The sequence below is a fragment of the Hydra vulgaris genome, chromosome 04 (assembly GCF_038396675.1).
Source record: "Hydra vulgaris chromosome 04, alternate assembly HydraT2T_AEP".
NCBI lineage: Eukaryota > Metazoa > Cnidaria > Hydrozoa > Anthoathecata > Hydridae > Hydra > Hydra vulgaris.
Genome location: NC_088923.1, coordinates 22,147,501 through 22,164,600, shown reverse-complemented (window position 1 = coordinate 22,164,600; position 17,100 = coordinate 22,147,501). Strand labels below are relative to the sequence as shown.

Here is a 17,100-nt window from a genome sequence, read left to right as displayed (position 1 = left end):
GACTTTGTTAGTACAGCTTTACATAACAAGCATCCATTCGACGTCCTATTTACTGATTTTGTGAAAGCATTCGACACTGTATCACATGAATACATTATCAATAAAGTTAAATAGTTTGGTTTTAATAATAAATTTGTTGCATGGATAAAATCTTTATTGAGCAACAGACAAAAACGAGTTGTATTTGGTGAAAACCAGTCTGACTGGAGTCCAATCAGAAGTGGTATAATACAAGGATCAGCACTTGAACCACTTTTATTCAAAATATTTATAAATGACCTTTATAAATAAACTTTTCCATGTAATAAAAATATATGCCAGCGATAGAAAAACTTATGCTGAGCTGGACAAAATTGAAATACTAAGAAACGAATTACAAAATGATATAGATAAAATAGCTAAATGGTGTCAGGAATGGAAGGTGAAGCTTAATATAAGTAAATGTAAATTAATGCATTTTGGTAAGTATAATCAAAAAAAAATTATACTATTTTTGACTACAATCAAAAAATATGAATTCGAATTAAAGACTCTGATTGAGAAAAAGATCAAGGCGTTATGACATTTACTGATGGAAAATACAGCCAACATATCAATTACTGTGCCGACAGAGCTAACAGAGTGCTAGGTTTAATTAAACACACATTTGAATTATACACCACCTCAATTGCTGAAATATCATATAAAACCTTTGTTCAACCTCTTCTCGAATATGCAGCACCAACCTGGAATCCATCAAAAAAATACAATATAGCAGCTCTTGAAAAAGTTTATAGAAGAGCAACCTGAACAAGAAGCCTCTCACATCTAAGTCATGAATCGCGATTAAAATGGTTTAACATTACAACGGTAGAAACTCAAAAGTTAAGAGAAGTTTTAACCGAGTGCTTCAAAATTGTTCACGGTTTCATACAAGTTAAATGGTGTATATCTTACGTCAAAAATAATAAAACCTGATGAGTTAATGGAACAATCTGCATACAGAAAAAATCCCATTTGATTCAAAAAAGAACTAATAAAAGAATGTTATCCATCAGCACTGTATGGAATCACCTTCCTACGTCTAACGTGCTATCTACATCACTGAAACATTAAAAACGATCAGACAAATATATTGAAAGTGAATACAAAGTCACCGGCTGATATAGAGCGTGCTTACTAACATTATGAACATTTAAATTATTTTAATTGTTATTTTGTTAAATTTTAGCAATAAATAGCTATTATTATTGTTAAGTTATTAAAAACATATATTAGAATAGAACATTGAGGAACTTTGTAAGAAACCATTGAGCAAAGAATCAGATGATAGCAGAATAATTTTTGTTTCATTATGTTAAGTGCTTCTTTATTTATAAGCTTATTTCCTTATTTTGTATTAGAGCGACGCATAGTGCAGTGTTTTGTACTACCACAATTTTGTTTCTGCAAATTTATAAAAATGCTATTCACCTTTATGCATTTTTTTTTCATTTAGTATTTTTCAATTACTTTCTTACTTTGAATCATCAGTAATTGTTTTTAGAAAAGTTATTTTTAAATAAAAAATTATGATTAAACTTTCAACAGAATAATTTAAAAAATATTTATTTAGTAAAATTCTCACTATTTTTTCCATTTGTAATTTTAAAATCTTTGATAAAACCATCCAGTGCGATATTCCATGGATTTGCAGCATACACTAAGACATTAGAAAAAGTTTGCGGCATATCATTTTTAGTGCTATAAATCATTAATTCATTTAAATACGCAGTATACATATACGTTTCATTGAGTTGAGTTTGCGATATTTTTATGCTTGACCACTCATTCAGCGACAGTGGTTGGGTTAAGAAGTTATAGTTATTATTTCCATTAACTGCAGAAGCAATTTGTAAACCTAAGCTATTTGGATACACAAATACAGCAGGGGTTCTGGACCCATATTTTCCATAATCATCTCCAGTGGTTAAGTGAATAACATTTCTGAAAAATTGGAAATACGACTCAGGTTTCAATTTAAAAGAAACTGAATATTCTTTTTCAAGTAATGGTATAGATGTAATCAAGTTATTTTGGATTAACATATGCTCGTCTACTTTTAACAAATCTAAAACTAAAATATTTTTCAACTATTATTAATTTTAATTTTGTTTTTTAATTTTTAATGTACTTATTTGCAATTAATGAACATTTTTGTGAATAACAAACAATTTATAAATACTTTATTAATTTTACTTCTAAATGAACAAGCAAAAAAGAAATGTATCAAAATTAAACTTCAACTGAAAACCTTTAACATTAGGAAAAACAATGTAAATTTATTTAATATTTAGACACAAATGGAAAAAGTAAACTATAATGGTTTTAGCAACTAGGGATGGCACTTTTACTTATTTTGATGTAAAAACGCGAATTACTTTTTAGCGTAAACTACTTTATATAACTCATATAAAAAATTATAATTTACTTACATTTAAAAATAATTCGTTTTTTTTTTACATAAATTATACAACGTGCAAAACTTAATTACTTAAGTTAAGTTTTTTTAATGAGTAACTGTTACTTGAAAAAGTTTTACTTTTACAAGTAAAAGTTATTTGCATTTTTACTTTTACTTGTAAATGTAACTTACTTTTAATGGTAAGTCGTGTAAAGTAAATTAATTTGAAAAGTAATTTTGGTTATAATTATGTAAAAAATTTATATAGAAATGTAATTTACTTTTTAAATGTAAAAAAAGTTATTGAAGTAAACTTACGTAAATATAATATTCAAAAAGCATAACACTTACTTTACAAAGAAAAACAAAACTACATCATAACAACAAATTACTTTTACGTATAAAAGTAACTAATTAGCAAAAATAGCTTACATAATAGTAATTTAAAAAAAATTGTTATTTACATTTACAAATAAAAATAACTTTTTTCTTTGAAATTTTATACTTTACTTTGTAAGTAAAATGTAAGTTATATTATTTAAACAAAGAATAGTTGGTTTAACATAAATTTTGAGATAGGTAGCGTATTCAAATCCATTGCCTGTTTGAGGGCACTTCTGGGTAATACTTCAGGTAATACTTTGATGTATATGGGCAGTGTTTGTGGTGGGGCATCGAGAAAGGATCTTTTTTCACGTATATCATAAAGGGTAGTTCTATTATAATTAGGGGCAAACATAATCAACATGCGAGTACACCAGTAGTGTAGAGATGGCCTTCCTGCCGCATAAGTGTTATTAGGGACTGCTAAATAATCATTGATTTTCTTTTTCTTTTCTTTTTATTGAGCAGAAATATGTTAGTGGCCATAATAAAACTTCAGCAGGGGGAAGAAGGGGCATAATTTCTAAGCTATGGGTAATTCATGCATATGAAAACCTTGACTAAGTCAATATTCGTTAGAGCGTGCTTTTTCTCCAGTTTTTTTTTTGTTGTATTTACCTTTTCAATCAAGTATTTTTTGTTATGGTAAAATGATGCAATATAAAATTTTTGGTATCCGCAAGGACATCGACTGCTAAAATAGTTTTCAAAAGTCATTTAAACTATCTGATATAATTTATATGATTAAAGGAATGTTTATCAGATATAATCTTTTGTTGCGTTTTATCATTTATAATCTATTTGAAAAAAGATGGTAAGGAAAGCTGTTCAATCTTCTACTATAGGTTGTGGGCACCCAAATAACCTCCTTTTTGCTTCGTTGGTGTTCAACCCGCACAAGGATGATTAGAAAAATAAAATCTTATTCAATCAAAATATTGCTTTAGAATAAACTTGTATGCTTTTTTTCACACATTCCAGACTACCTTCCAGACTAGCAAGAACTCTGAAACTACCAGCATTTGTGTAAATTTAATAAAATTACATTTTAAAATTGTTTTCAGAGCCAACTGGAGAACTCCACTTTTTGGAATCTCTTTTTTCTTTTTTTTAGATTTTACTTGATCTTTCAGGCTTTACGTTGATTTTACTTTATCTTGACAGCATTTGCGTAGTCTCGATGAACATGCATGTTAAATTTATTTCCTGGGCAAGGAGGATCGTACCCTTACTTTTTTCTCTAATATTTTGTTTTTCTTTAAAGTTGGAGTTTATAAACTTTTAGAAAGAAAGATTTTTTGCAAAAAAGCTTTGAAAAGCATTTTTTTGATTTATTTGTTTTAGTATTAAATTTTTCGGTAACAAATAGGTTAGTGCCCCTGATAAAAATTTACCGTAAAGTAGCCTGGCATATTTGTAGCGATGCTGCTGCTTTTCGCTTCTCATATTCAGTGTGGTTGTTGGTAGGGCCGTCCCAAAGAGGTCTCTTATTGGGGATGGGGTGGGAGGGGGTCATATGTGTTTTTTGCCAACTAGAGGCACACACACAAAAAAAAGGATCCTCGATATTTGACATTTGCCAACTATACTTCAAAACTAGCTAACTGAAATGCTAAATGTACAAATGAGCTAACTCAAATGCATATATAACAGCTTCTATTGGCAGCCGTCAAATTGGAGGCAGAAATATTTACCTCCAGCTGGCAGACTAATGAAAAATAATTGCACGTTTGTAAGTTAACGAGCAATTAAAATATTAACTGAGAACAAATGTTAAATATTTGACATCAAAGTTTTGTTTTATATGATTTATTGACTATTGAAAAAATTGAAAAAAAAAAATTAAAATTTTGTCAGAGCAGTTGTTTTTCTAGGGCTATCGAATAAATTTTTAACTTTTAATTGTTTTAAACTTTTAACCGCTTAAAACTTTAAAACGCGTAAAAGTAGATGAATCTATATTTTTAAACGTTTTAAAAGTATAGAGTAAAATTTAAATAATATTTATAAAAGCATATACATTTATATAAGTTTATAAATTTTTTGTTGTTGTTGTTATAATATGGCAAAACTATTGGCATAATACAGCGTGGTCGCAAATTTTTAATAAACATTAGCAGATATCTTTTCAATAACTTTTACAATATCCAATTATTAAAAATAAGTATTTAACGTTATGGCAAATAATAAAATAGATACAAATTTTAGCACTTGTTCTAAAAAACTTAAATCAAAATCAGTCAATTTAATTACTTATTATAATTTTTTTTTTTTTTTTTTTTTTTTTTTCAAAAAGATTTATTAAAAAAAAAATTAAAATTTCCAAATTTTAAATTTTTTTTTTAAAAATAAAAAAACTTATTTATTCTACTTATTTTTTAACTTATTTTGTTTATTAGTTTAAAAAACTTTATTAGTTTAAAAAAATAAATAGAATTTTTTTAAATACTCAAAATTTTGTAAATAATCATACAAAATGAAACTTGATGTCAAATATTTAACATTTATTTCTAGTTAATATTTATTTGGTTTGAAGCAAATGAGCACCTATTTTTTATTACATCCCCTGGCGGGAGGCAAATATTTGTGCCTCCAATTTGGCGGCTGAAGCCAGTTGGAAGGCAGAAGCTATTGGGGGCAACCTCCAAATGATTCTGCCTCCACAATTTTTTCTGGAGGCCGCCGCCAACAGCTTCCGCCTCTCTAAAAAGTCGGGCTTTTGGCAGAAAGTTACTTTGCCGCCAGGTGACATTATCAACTCTGGTCATAACAACCACTCTAACAGAAATGAAAATTAATTTCTTTATTTTAATTTATTTATGAATAGCTATTCATAAAACTGTTGCCTGGAATGAACTAATTTTAACTTGTCTATTCCAGGCAACAATTATTCCTTTATTACTCTATTATCTAACAATTATTCTAGTTAGTCATTTCCAAAAATAATTTTCATTTTTGTTAGATTTTTAACAACCACCATGCTGAATAAAAGAAGCCAAAATACAAAACTTAGAATAAAATTTCAAAATGCAAGCCTTTTCCAAAGCAAGAACAATAAACCAGACAGTCTTTTAAAAAATCTTTTAAATAACTAATGTAAATAACTTCAAGATTAATTTAAAAAAGAAAAAAGTAAAAGTAATTAACTTGAAAAAAGTTTATAACTTTTCATAACCGCAACAACAGCTAATTTTAATTCATTTAACATAGCAAATTTAGAAGGATGGTTCAAAAAAGCACACTTTCAAATTTAAAATTATATGATTCATTGTGAAGAAAAGTGTCTTGATGTTATTTTATCATACAGATGAAATAACCTCAAGTTCTTTTTATTTCAGTAAACTTTTATTACTTTTTTTACTTTAAATTTTCAAAAATTTAAAGTAAAAAAGTTAACAAAAGTGCAAATCACAATATTTAATCAACCAGATTCCAATCACATATTTATAATCAGGCCCATGGCAAGCTTTTTGTTTTTGTTTGAGAATTTAACTGTAATGACATGGAGCAAACTCCAAACATTTATATACTCATGTTTATGTAAAGCTTTTCAAAAGTATTGCGATAATCGGAGTCTGTTAACAATAAACCCCTAAAAAGTTGACTTCCCTTTTATGCCATTAGAGTGAGAGCGATGAGTTTATAACATTTATAAATACATTTTTCTAACATTTTAAACTTAATTTAAGTTTAAGTCTCTGACTTGAACTTAAATTTAATGACTATATAAATTTTGAGCAACCTCCCAATTATTTAGGGGATTTAAAATATTATTCTAAATCAAGTTATAAGTTTGTCTGACAGTCAAATTATGTTTCTCATTCAAAAGTTCGGAGCGAAAGTTAATTTAATCAAATGACGCGAAATTTCACAAAGAATAACGAAAAAAATTAAATTTTTATAAGTGACTTTAGTCTATAATATCATTTGTATTTTTCAAACAAAGTAATAATATTGTCTAAATTCTCATTTTTGTTATTATTAATTCGATAGTTATTAAATTATTTTTTTTTCAAATTTAATTTTGTCATTGATTTTTGTTTTTTTGTTATTACAAAAAGACATTCTTTAATGCAGTGGTTCATTTTTAATTTTTATAATTTTTTATTTTTCTAAATTTGCCGTTTCAAATTATTACTTTTATTTGGTAAAATATACGAATGGTGGGGGCAAGAAGAAGACAAAAATAGTCTTATTGCTGAGCCCCTAAATATCTGTACATAATAAAGTCATTAAAAACTTGTCATTAAAAATTGATGATCACATGTTTTCCTTAAGTTTGAGTTTAATAAATTTTTTTTATTTGACAATTATAGCTTTGTATTTTTTTGGAATATATATAAAAAATTAATATATATAGAGCTGAAATATCAAATCCTCCTGTTTTAGTATGTTATTTTAGAAAAAGAGAAATTATTTTCTAAAAAAACATACTAAAGAAGAAATATTGCATAAATAACAGAAATTTGAATAATTTTATTTTTTCAACATATAAAAAAAATGGTTTAAAAAATATTCTTCATGAAAATACAAATTAAACAAAATACAAGATTTAATTTTAAATTGATATAAATACAAGTATTGCGTGGAATTATACCGCGTGAAACGCAATGTAAAAAGGTTTCATAATTTGAAAATGCGGTGATTCCTTTTATCATCAAACTGATTAAAATTATCTCATCAACAGCACCTTTAACTAACAGTATTATTATTAGTTACATACAAATGAGGTCTTTTAATGTGTTGTTAAAAACCATATTAAACTCATTTAAAGACTTTATCGTAACCAATAATATAATAATGTCTACTTGTGTAAATTTCGAGATGTAATATTATTATAATTATAAAAAACCAATGATTTTGGTAATAAATATGCTTTTGGTAAATAAAACATACTTAAGTGCCAAACTTAAGTATGTTCTTGTTTATATCACATTATAATGTTTAGTAAAATGTTGAAACATCCACCTTATTCGGTTTGCGTGTAAACTTTATATAATCATAACCTTTGAGTTTTGAATTTTAAAACCTGTTGACTTAAATTTAGTGTAAGAAAATAAAAAATAAAAGTTACTAATTTGTTGCCCTTACATTTGGGTAGGGATGGTTAATGTTTTAGGGTATTTTTTTTTTCCAGGCTCCAATCACTGGATGCGTAGATTAAGACTATTTCTTAATCTATGTATAAGTCATTGCTTAGCTACAGCTGCAGCTCGGGTTATACGTATATTACAGTTGAAATAAATGAAAGATTTTTGTTTTTTTGCAAATGATATGTTTATTAAGCATTTAAACTTTTTGTTTGTCAATTTTCAAAAATGATATCAACTAAATGTCCGCCTTTAGCGGTTCTACACAAATCAGCTCTTTTTATTGAATTTTTCATTACTTTTTTATGTATTTCAACCGGTATGTTTTCTATTTCTTCTTGAATATTGCTTTTCAGTTAATCAAGAGTTTGTGGTTTATTCACGTACACCTTTTCTTTTAAATAACCCCATAAAAAGAAGTCTGGAGCTGTTAAATCAGGTGATCTTGCAGGCCAATGCAAATCACCAAAACGAGAAATTAATTGACCTGGAAAAAGGTCTTTCAAAATCAGTGTTGTTTCTTTGGCTGTATGTGGTGTGGCACCGTCCTGTTGAAACCACATATTGTCCAGATTTTGTTCTTCCACTTGTGGCATTAAAAAGTCTCAGATCATTTGTCGATAATTATCACCAGTAACAGTCGTTGTTTGCCTATTTTCGTCTTCAAAAAAATAAGGTCCAATGACATTTTTGGCATGAATAGCGCACCAAACTGTTATTTTTGTGGATGCAATGATGTTTCATGAATGATTTGTGGGCTTTTACTTCCCCAGAATCGAAAATTTTGTTTATTGACATGGCCACTGAGATGAAAATGTGCTTTGTCACTCATTATCATCTATTCACTAAAATTATCAATTTCTCTCGCAAGATTCAAAATGATATTACTGTACTTCAAACGCTGATTATGATCTCTGGGCAATAGCTTTTGCACTATATTCTGGATTTTGTAAGGGAAAAGGTGTAAATCTTTTTTCAAAATTCGTCGAAGAGAGTGCTGAGAAATGTTTAATTGTTGAGCACGTCTTTTTGTTGATCTTTTTGGTGACTCTGCAACACTTTGACGAACACAAGCGATATTTTCTTCAGAGCGGGCGGTTCTTGGTCTTCCTGAATGGTGAGAGTCTAAAGTTGTTCCATACTTATATGTTAGAATAACCATATATGTTCAAATCGATTTGATGAAGCATGAATTGTTTTCTTATCAGGTACTGATTAATTACGATATCTTTTTCGATAATCTCATTGAGTTAACACAACTGACTTATTTTATTGAATAAAAATAGTCACAATTTCTGCACGTTGTTGCGGATTGAATCAATTCATAATTAATTTTATGCTATTCTACTTTACAACTGTAAAAAAAAAAAGACAGTTAATATCAAAATAAAAAATAATAGCTCTTTCAAATAGGGGAGTTAATTTTGCCTCACCCTGTATTATTGTTTTTTTCAAACTTTACAGGGAAGAAATACCTTAAAACGCGCAAATCAAATGTTGCGGCAAACTAAATGTTAGTGAAGTTTTACTTTTTTGCATTACTTTTGTACAAGATCCTGTCAAAGTTTTTGTAAAATATATGTAAATTTATTTACTTACTTTATATAAATTACTTTTTATTTACTTTACAAATTTATTTACTTGTTTTATATAAATTACTTTTTCTTTACTTTACAAATTATATAAAATGTAAGCTTATGTAATTTAAATTTTATTTTATATGATTTATTTTTAATATAGATTTGTTATTACTTTAAAATAAAAAATTCTTACGTAAAAAATATTATTTAATTTGTAAATTTAATTTATATTTGGTAGCTTATTACTTTTATGTAATTTACTTTCATATGTAAGTTACTTTTTAATATAATTTTTTTTAATTAGTTACTTTTATAGGTATATGTTAATTACAGGAATTTGAGAAACTTTTATATTATGTAAGGTAATTTTCAAAAGTTATTAACTTTTAAATGTAAAAGTAAACAGCTTTGTGACTTACTTTTACATGTAAAAGTAAATTACTTTTTGGTGTAATCTTCTTTTACATAACTTACTTTTGGAAGTAAAGAAACTTACGTTATAGTAAAAGTCGTTTCAAAAACTTATATTAAAGCCATTAAAAAAACTTATATTAAAAGTAAAAGTCATTTCAAAAAAATTAATTACTTATACGGAAATGTAAATTTACATAAAACGTTTTAAATTACTTTTGTAATTTACTTTTTGATAAAAATTAACCTTTTTGATAATTAAATTAACTTTGTGTAAGTAAAAAAAAAGTAAGTAAAAGAGCTATCCCTACCAGCAACTCACCCTTAGTTCTTTTATCTGTTTATTAGGTTGTGGGTGATAAGCAGATCAAGTGTTTGATATCAAGTTAGCAAAACAAAACTAATTTACCTTTTTTTTAAATACCATTTGTTATTTTTTGTAAATGCAAAAAAAATAAAAAAAATTCCAAAAAGATTACTAAACTTATGTCTTATACGATCATTTTTAATGGTAAATTAAAGCTAATTTTTCAAACCAAAATTAAAATTTTTAATCATACAAGCATAGAAAAAACTTATAATAGCAAAACTAATGACAATACATAGTTTTTACTATGGCTATTAATATGTAAAGTATCAGACACAAAAACAAATAGAAACTTAGTAAAAAATTCATATCTTCATATTGTTTGAAAGAGCGCGTTTATGGAGATACACAAATTGGCATTTTATGACTCTAAAGTTTTTACTAAACCTATGGCTAAATATTTTCCGACATTTCTGAAAGAAAAAAAAAAGTTCTTCTAGTTTTTAATGTTAATTTATAATTTTCAATTTATTTATTTGTAATTAATAAACATTTTTGTAAATAACAAACTAAAAAACACTTCATAAATTATTTAACCTCATATTATTTTTACCTCAAATTATATTTTAACTTAAAATGAATGAGAAAATATTAAAACCACTTGTATTAAGAAAACTTCAATGGAAAATTTTTGTCAGAAAAAATTTTAATTGTTAAAGTTATTTATCTATTATTAATTATTAGTTATTTCTTTTTAGGTATTTAGGTAGAAGTAGGGCTCTGAGTTGTTTTTTTTTTAATTTTATTCGCCTCCACAAGGTTGAGAGGACCACTACAGTCGAGAAGGCTGTAGTGGTCCTGGTATATATTATATATATATATTATATATATATGTATATATATAATATATAATATATATATATATATATATACATATATATATATATATATATATATATATATATATATATATATATATATATATATATATATATATATATATATATATATATATATATATATATATATATATATATATATATATATATTACGGAGACCTAAAAACTTTTTATAAACTTGATATTCCATACCCTCTTATTTGGCGATCCTCGATAAAAAATCAAGCCTCGCCAAAAAATTATATAAAATTATGATAAAAATTCAAGCCCTATTGAGACCTATTTTTGTCAAAATGGCATATTTCTGAAAAGTAAACTATTGTTAGTGTTACATGCATCAGCTTTACTTATTAAGGTGAAGACAAGTATATGAAAGTATATAGCAAGGGTAACATAGGGTAGTGGTGGTGTAGGGGGATAAAAAAAAGCTATTCTAAATATTGAAAAAAGCTCCTTATTTTTAAATGTTTCTTTAGTTTTTATATTTGTTGTTACTTGGGCTGATTATTGCATAATTGTCTCTTTGTAATTTTAGTTAAAAAATCTTTAGTTATCTACAATCATAAACTCATAATCATAATGGCATAAACTTTCATACATTTTATTACATTTTCAAAAAATAAACTTTCAATAACATATTGTTAATTTTTTTAAATATTATAATATCATAACTTAATCAATTTGAAACAGAGAAATATCTTTTTTAATGTTAAGTATTTACAAATTTTAAAAAATCAACCAAATAAATTTATTGATTCCAATGCTTTTTGATTAAACTCTTTGAATAAGAAAGCCAATTTGTCTGCTTTCTCATCTCTTTTATATTTGAATGCACAAGACCAAATTATATCAATATTCTTTTAACTCCTGCAGATGAAGCTACAGCAGTTAGTACCGATCATTGACTTTCAGTAATTTCTGATTCACACAACCATTGTGAGATTTCCACCAATCACATGGCTTTATTGGGGTCTTTGCTTGCTGTATTCTTTTAGATAACTTCTTTTTACCATCTTGGCTAAGCTTTAGACTTAATTCCTTCTCAAGGTTTTTCACTACACTGTCACTAATAGTACAACTGTCCTACTGCATCAGGTCTAATGCAACAGTAATTGGTTTCTACATTTGCAATATTTGTAACATTCTTATCAATTATTACAATGTTTTCTTCACAAATTGTTAACAAAATCGGCCAATGTTTTAGATAGGATTCAAGACAGCCAGCCAGTTAAAAGTGGTAACCCCTCTTTTGCTTTGTATGTAGCAGTAGCAACTTGAACTCTCTGTTCCTTGATGTTTGAAATTGCCAAACCTTGGGCCAATTGACTAAGAACATGAACTGAACATCCATAAACAATAATATTAACATTATCTTAAGTTTCCAATTGTTGTGTCATATTCAACACATGTGCTGCATTATCAGTTACTACACTGCAAACTTTACAACCAAATTGTCTTTTGCATTTGTTTATAGAATTTACAGCAACATCAACTAAATAATCAGGAGTATGTGAATGGCGGAGGTATCACTTGTATCTGCAAGATAAATATCTGAATTCATTGTTATTACTATTATTACAAAAACTAATGGTTCATTATGGACATTGCTCTACCCACCAATATTCATGGACTGATCATGAATATATATGGACTGATCATGAAGAAACTTGAAGTAAACTGCTCTTGTCTTGTTAGTACCTATTAGTCTTCCATCAAAATCAATTCAATTAGGAGAGCTATATCCTAATATATATTTAGTTTATATGGTTTAATAGAGTGATTGTTTTATGTTTAGTTTAGATTTAGTTTATATGGCTAAATAGTTAATTTTCTTTGTTTTATATTTATTATTTATTATAACTAACTTTTGTATATTTTAGTACAAATATTTGCTTTAACTTTAACTTAGTTTGATTTATACGGTTATTAGTAAAATAATTTGTTTTATATTTAGTTTCTACTTAGTTCAATTTATATGATTTATTCAAGTCACTTGTTTTATATTCTCTTTATGAATAAATTCATATATACGCTATATTAAAATTAATCTTTTAGTGTTTATTTAGTTTAAACCAGTACGGTTTGCTGCAGATACTTGTTATATATTTAATTTATATTTTATTTAGGTTGTACAGTTTAGTGATATTATTCATTCTTTTTTTAGTTTATATTTACTTTAATTTTATACAATTTATTGTTTGTTCTAAGTTTTGTTTATGTTTAAATTAAGTGTTTACTTTATGGTGTAGCTGTTTGTTTTTTATTTAGAACATGTACATTTAAATTTAATTTACATGGTTATTGGAAATATTCGTTTTACATTAAATTTGTTTTATATGGTTTAGTGGAAATATTCCTTTTTTATGTTTAATTTTTGTTTAGTTTTATTCAATTGATACAATGCATTCTAACTCTTTAATTTAATATTAGTTTATGTTTAATTTACTCACCAGGAAGAAACAACAGAACTTTTTTTTTGTGATAAAGTAATATCTGGATTAATTAATGGATAAATTAGGCTGAAAAATTAGAAATCTGATTATGGTAGGAATAAATAATATAAGTAGTTTAACTCTTTAATTTATTATCGGTGTGAGTAATTGTCATAATTTTATCAGAAAACACTAAAATTATAAATGATTGTCATCGTTGTGGTAAGGATAATGCGATAAACCAATTAACATAATATAACAAAATTCCTCAATTTGACATAAAACATAACAACAAGCAGCAGTATTATAAAAATAAAAAAAATAATACTCCAAGTATTATATACAGAAAAACTCAATGAAAGAGTATAAAAATTGAATAAAACAGATCATTATTAACAGATCATTTCATTGAATAAAACTGTAAATTATGTAGTGTAATGCCAGGAAATGAATATTGACCCTTATAAGGATTCAATACTGTGGTGTGTAACGTTTATGTGATGTTTAGAATGTTTTAATCCTCATTCCTAAAAACCCCCATCAGGGTATCATCCTTAAAAAAGCAATAAAAACATGAAGTATATATTTTTATGCCCTTTTTTATACAATTTATACCTTGCATAAAAACCAGACAGCTTACCATTAACTTTAATACTTAATAAACCCATTTAAAACATATTATATAAATATTATATAACATAAAGGTATTAAAACCAGATAACACAATAACTTTAATATTTTGGCAATAGTTCAAAATAAAAAGTGATTTAAATTGTCAAATCATCGTAGAGTGCTTTTATACAACGTTGTATATTTGGCATTCCTCAATTCATGTCGTATTTTTTAGGCGTGTCACATTAAAACCTTTTTTTTAACATAAGTCAAAAAATTACAGGAAAAGCAGTTTTAAGATTAAAAACTCAATTTTGAAAATTGACCAAACATGTTATGCTACACCTCTTTTCTATTTTCACCCAAATCATTGCAATTTTGTCACTTAGAAAACTTCAAGTAGATTAAACACATAATAAAAACTTTACAAAATAAATTCGATATAAAATATTTTAAATATTTTTATATAAAAATCTTGATAAAGATTTGTACTTACAATTGTTAAAAACAAGTTGCGTTGCACAAATATGAAAACCATATATATTATTTTATTTTTAACTGTACTACAAAAGTTTTTTTGGAATTCAGTAAAAAGTTATATAAATAAACATGATTTGATGATTGTGGCAGAAAAATAATAGGATATCTTGAAAAAAAAATTTCAATGACGTCATACCAAAACTGTTATGAATTAAACACGCATTAAATAAATTATCAAGTATCCAGATTGCGGCTAACAGTATACAGATTCGGAAACAAACAATAAAAATGACAATTTTAATTTTATTGATATGCATTTATTACTTAGTTTTAATCAAAAAAAGTTGGCCTATTTTTTTTTAAACATTTTCTTAATATGATTGAACTTGTCGCGGTACTTGGGGATCTCTTTAAGTCTTCAGATGTCATTAACATCTTTTGGGTAAGGCTGGTTTTGATGGTGCCAGTTGCACCATCAAAACCAGCCTTACACGTGAGTGTCATTGTTTTATTGCTTTGTTGTTCAATATCAAGTACCTCACCACAAGTTCCTGAACTGCACAGATTCTTTGCAAAGTATGAATCATTAAATCTTTTAAAGGAACTGAAGCTAAATAGCCCTCCACTGCTATATATGCAGGATAACATTTCAATTTTGTATCCCTGACATCATTGTAAGCAGGGTAGATATTCTTTCTTTCAGGTTATATTCTTTCTCCAAGGCTCTAATTCAAATCAATTTATAGGAAGCTTTTGTAAGACTGACATCAATAATTCTTGGCAGCAATAACAATATGTTCATCTCCTAATTTTTTATTAGCAGCAAAAAATAATTAATTGGATAAATGAGATTCAAGTAACCCAGATACACTCCATTTTTTAGTTTTATTAGATTTATCATCAAATGTAACTGGTTTTCTACCACTTCTACTTGCAGTTGGATCATTGTCTTTTTTTTCTGACAATTAAATATTCATTAAGCCAATTCACAAACTTCTTTTCAAACTTTTTTTTATAGAAGTAAAGAAATCGTTGAACAGCATGCCTAAAATCAACATCTTTAAATTCAGCAATTTTTGGCTGAGTAAATTTTAATATATTTTCAGTAATATTTGGTTTTGAAATACTAAGATTGTTCTTTTGGAAAAAATTATGAATGTCTAAGTTTAATAAAACCATAACAAATTATTTGTATTTAAAAGATTAATATTGTAATATATATGTGATGTGGCCTACTATTTCTTGTTAGTAATTAAGTTACTACAAGTGTTAGTAGTTAATATTAAAAGTAATTAAGTTACTGTTAGTGCTAGTAATTAAATTACTAACAACTACCGAAAATATGTTGTTGCTATGCTATGCAAAGTAAGGTTTTCATAGCAACTAAAAAAAATTAACCTCATAAGAATTGTGAATCTCATTTTAATACATACGCCCAATATTGTGTACTTAGTGCAAATAAAATACTGTTAAAAGAATGTTAATGTAAAAATAGGCTGTTGCTATGCAAAATTAAGTACCATAGCAACCAAGTTAAAACATATATAAAATCTGAACGGGGATTTAAGGGGAAGAGCAATCAATGGAAACTTGATTGAAGCATCATATAGCTCAAATAAATATGAGACTGTTCACGGCAAATTGTGGCAATTATTAGTTATGGTGTGACAAAAAATAAATTTCTTAAAGATTTTTTTTCTTAATCTACAATTTTCAAAGTATAACTAAGATAACTTGCTATGACAAATTTATTTCACAAAATAGTTTTTCTAATCTCTAAATACTCTTAAATAACAAGTACTAATTTTTTGTTTTAAAAATGTAGATGTAATTGAAATACCACACAACGTTGATGTCACCGAAATTACTATACGATGTCACCGAAATTACTATATGAAGTCACCGAAATTACTATTTATAATTTTTTTTATTTTTAACTTCAATATTCAAATACTCAGAGTTCTGGTAACTAAGGGATTTAATATAAATAAATTATCAATAAATTTCACTTAATATATATAGATACTAAAATTAAATAAGTTTTCAAGATTAGACAACTAAAATTTTTCCCATTCTGTCCACCTACTGGCCCACTGTGCATTGCCATTATCATTTCTTAATTTACAAATTAAATGAATATAATTTCATTCAAATGAAATAAATAAAACAAAATTTACATAAAAAGTTAATAAAAATAAAAAATCTATTAAAATATAAAAATTCTTCCAAACTTTTAGGATGAAAAAAAGTTTTAAAATTAGCAGAGTTTTCAAAAAAAGAAAAACCATTCATACTTGCTCAAAGGTTTGATGCACTTGAACAAGTTTTAAGTGATAAAGACAAAAGAATTGAAGAAAAAAAAATAACTTTGCTTTGTTATGGAAAACAGAAGCTGGGTAACTATTGTATTATGCAAATAGAAGCCCGCTGAGTTGTTGAAATTAAAATAATAGAGTGATAATAAGCTAAAATTTTAAAACATT

At 26.2% G+C, this 17,100-nt stretch overlaps 1 protein-coding gene across 4 annotated transcripts in view; it reads right to left on the bottom strand.

The window, feature by feature from the left end:
* The window catches only part of LOC136079651 (uncharacterized), a 103,789-nt gene that overhangs the window by 29,223 nt on the left and 57,466 nt on the right, over nt 1–17,100 (bottom strand). For 2 of the 4 annotated variants that reach the window (XM_065795798.1, XM_065795800.1), the window contains exon 6: nt 1,607–2,095. The exons of 1 other annotated variant lie outside the window; for it this stretch is intronic. In XM_065795798.1, the coding sequence (XP_065651870.1) occupies nt 1,607–2,095 (489 nt within the window). The remainder of the gene's footprint in view (nt 1–1,606; nt 2,096–17,100) is intronic. One more of the 4 variants, XM_065795799.1, reaches the window with a different exon arrangement.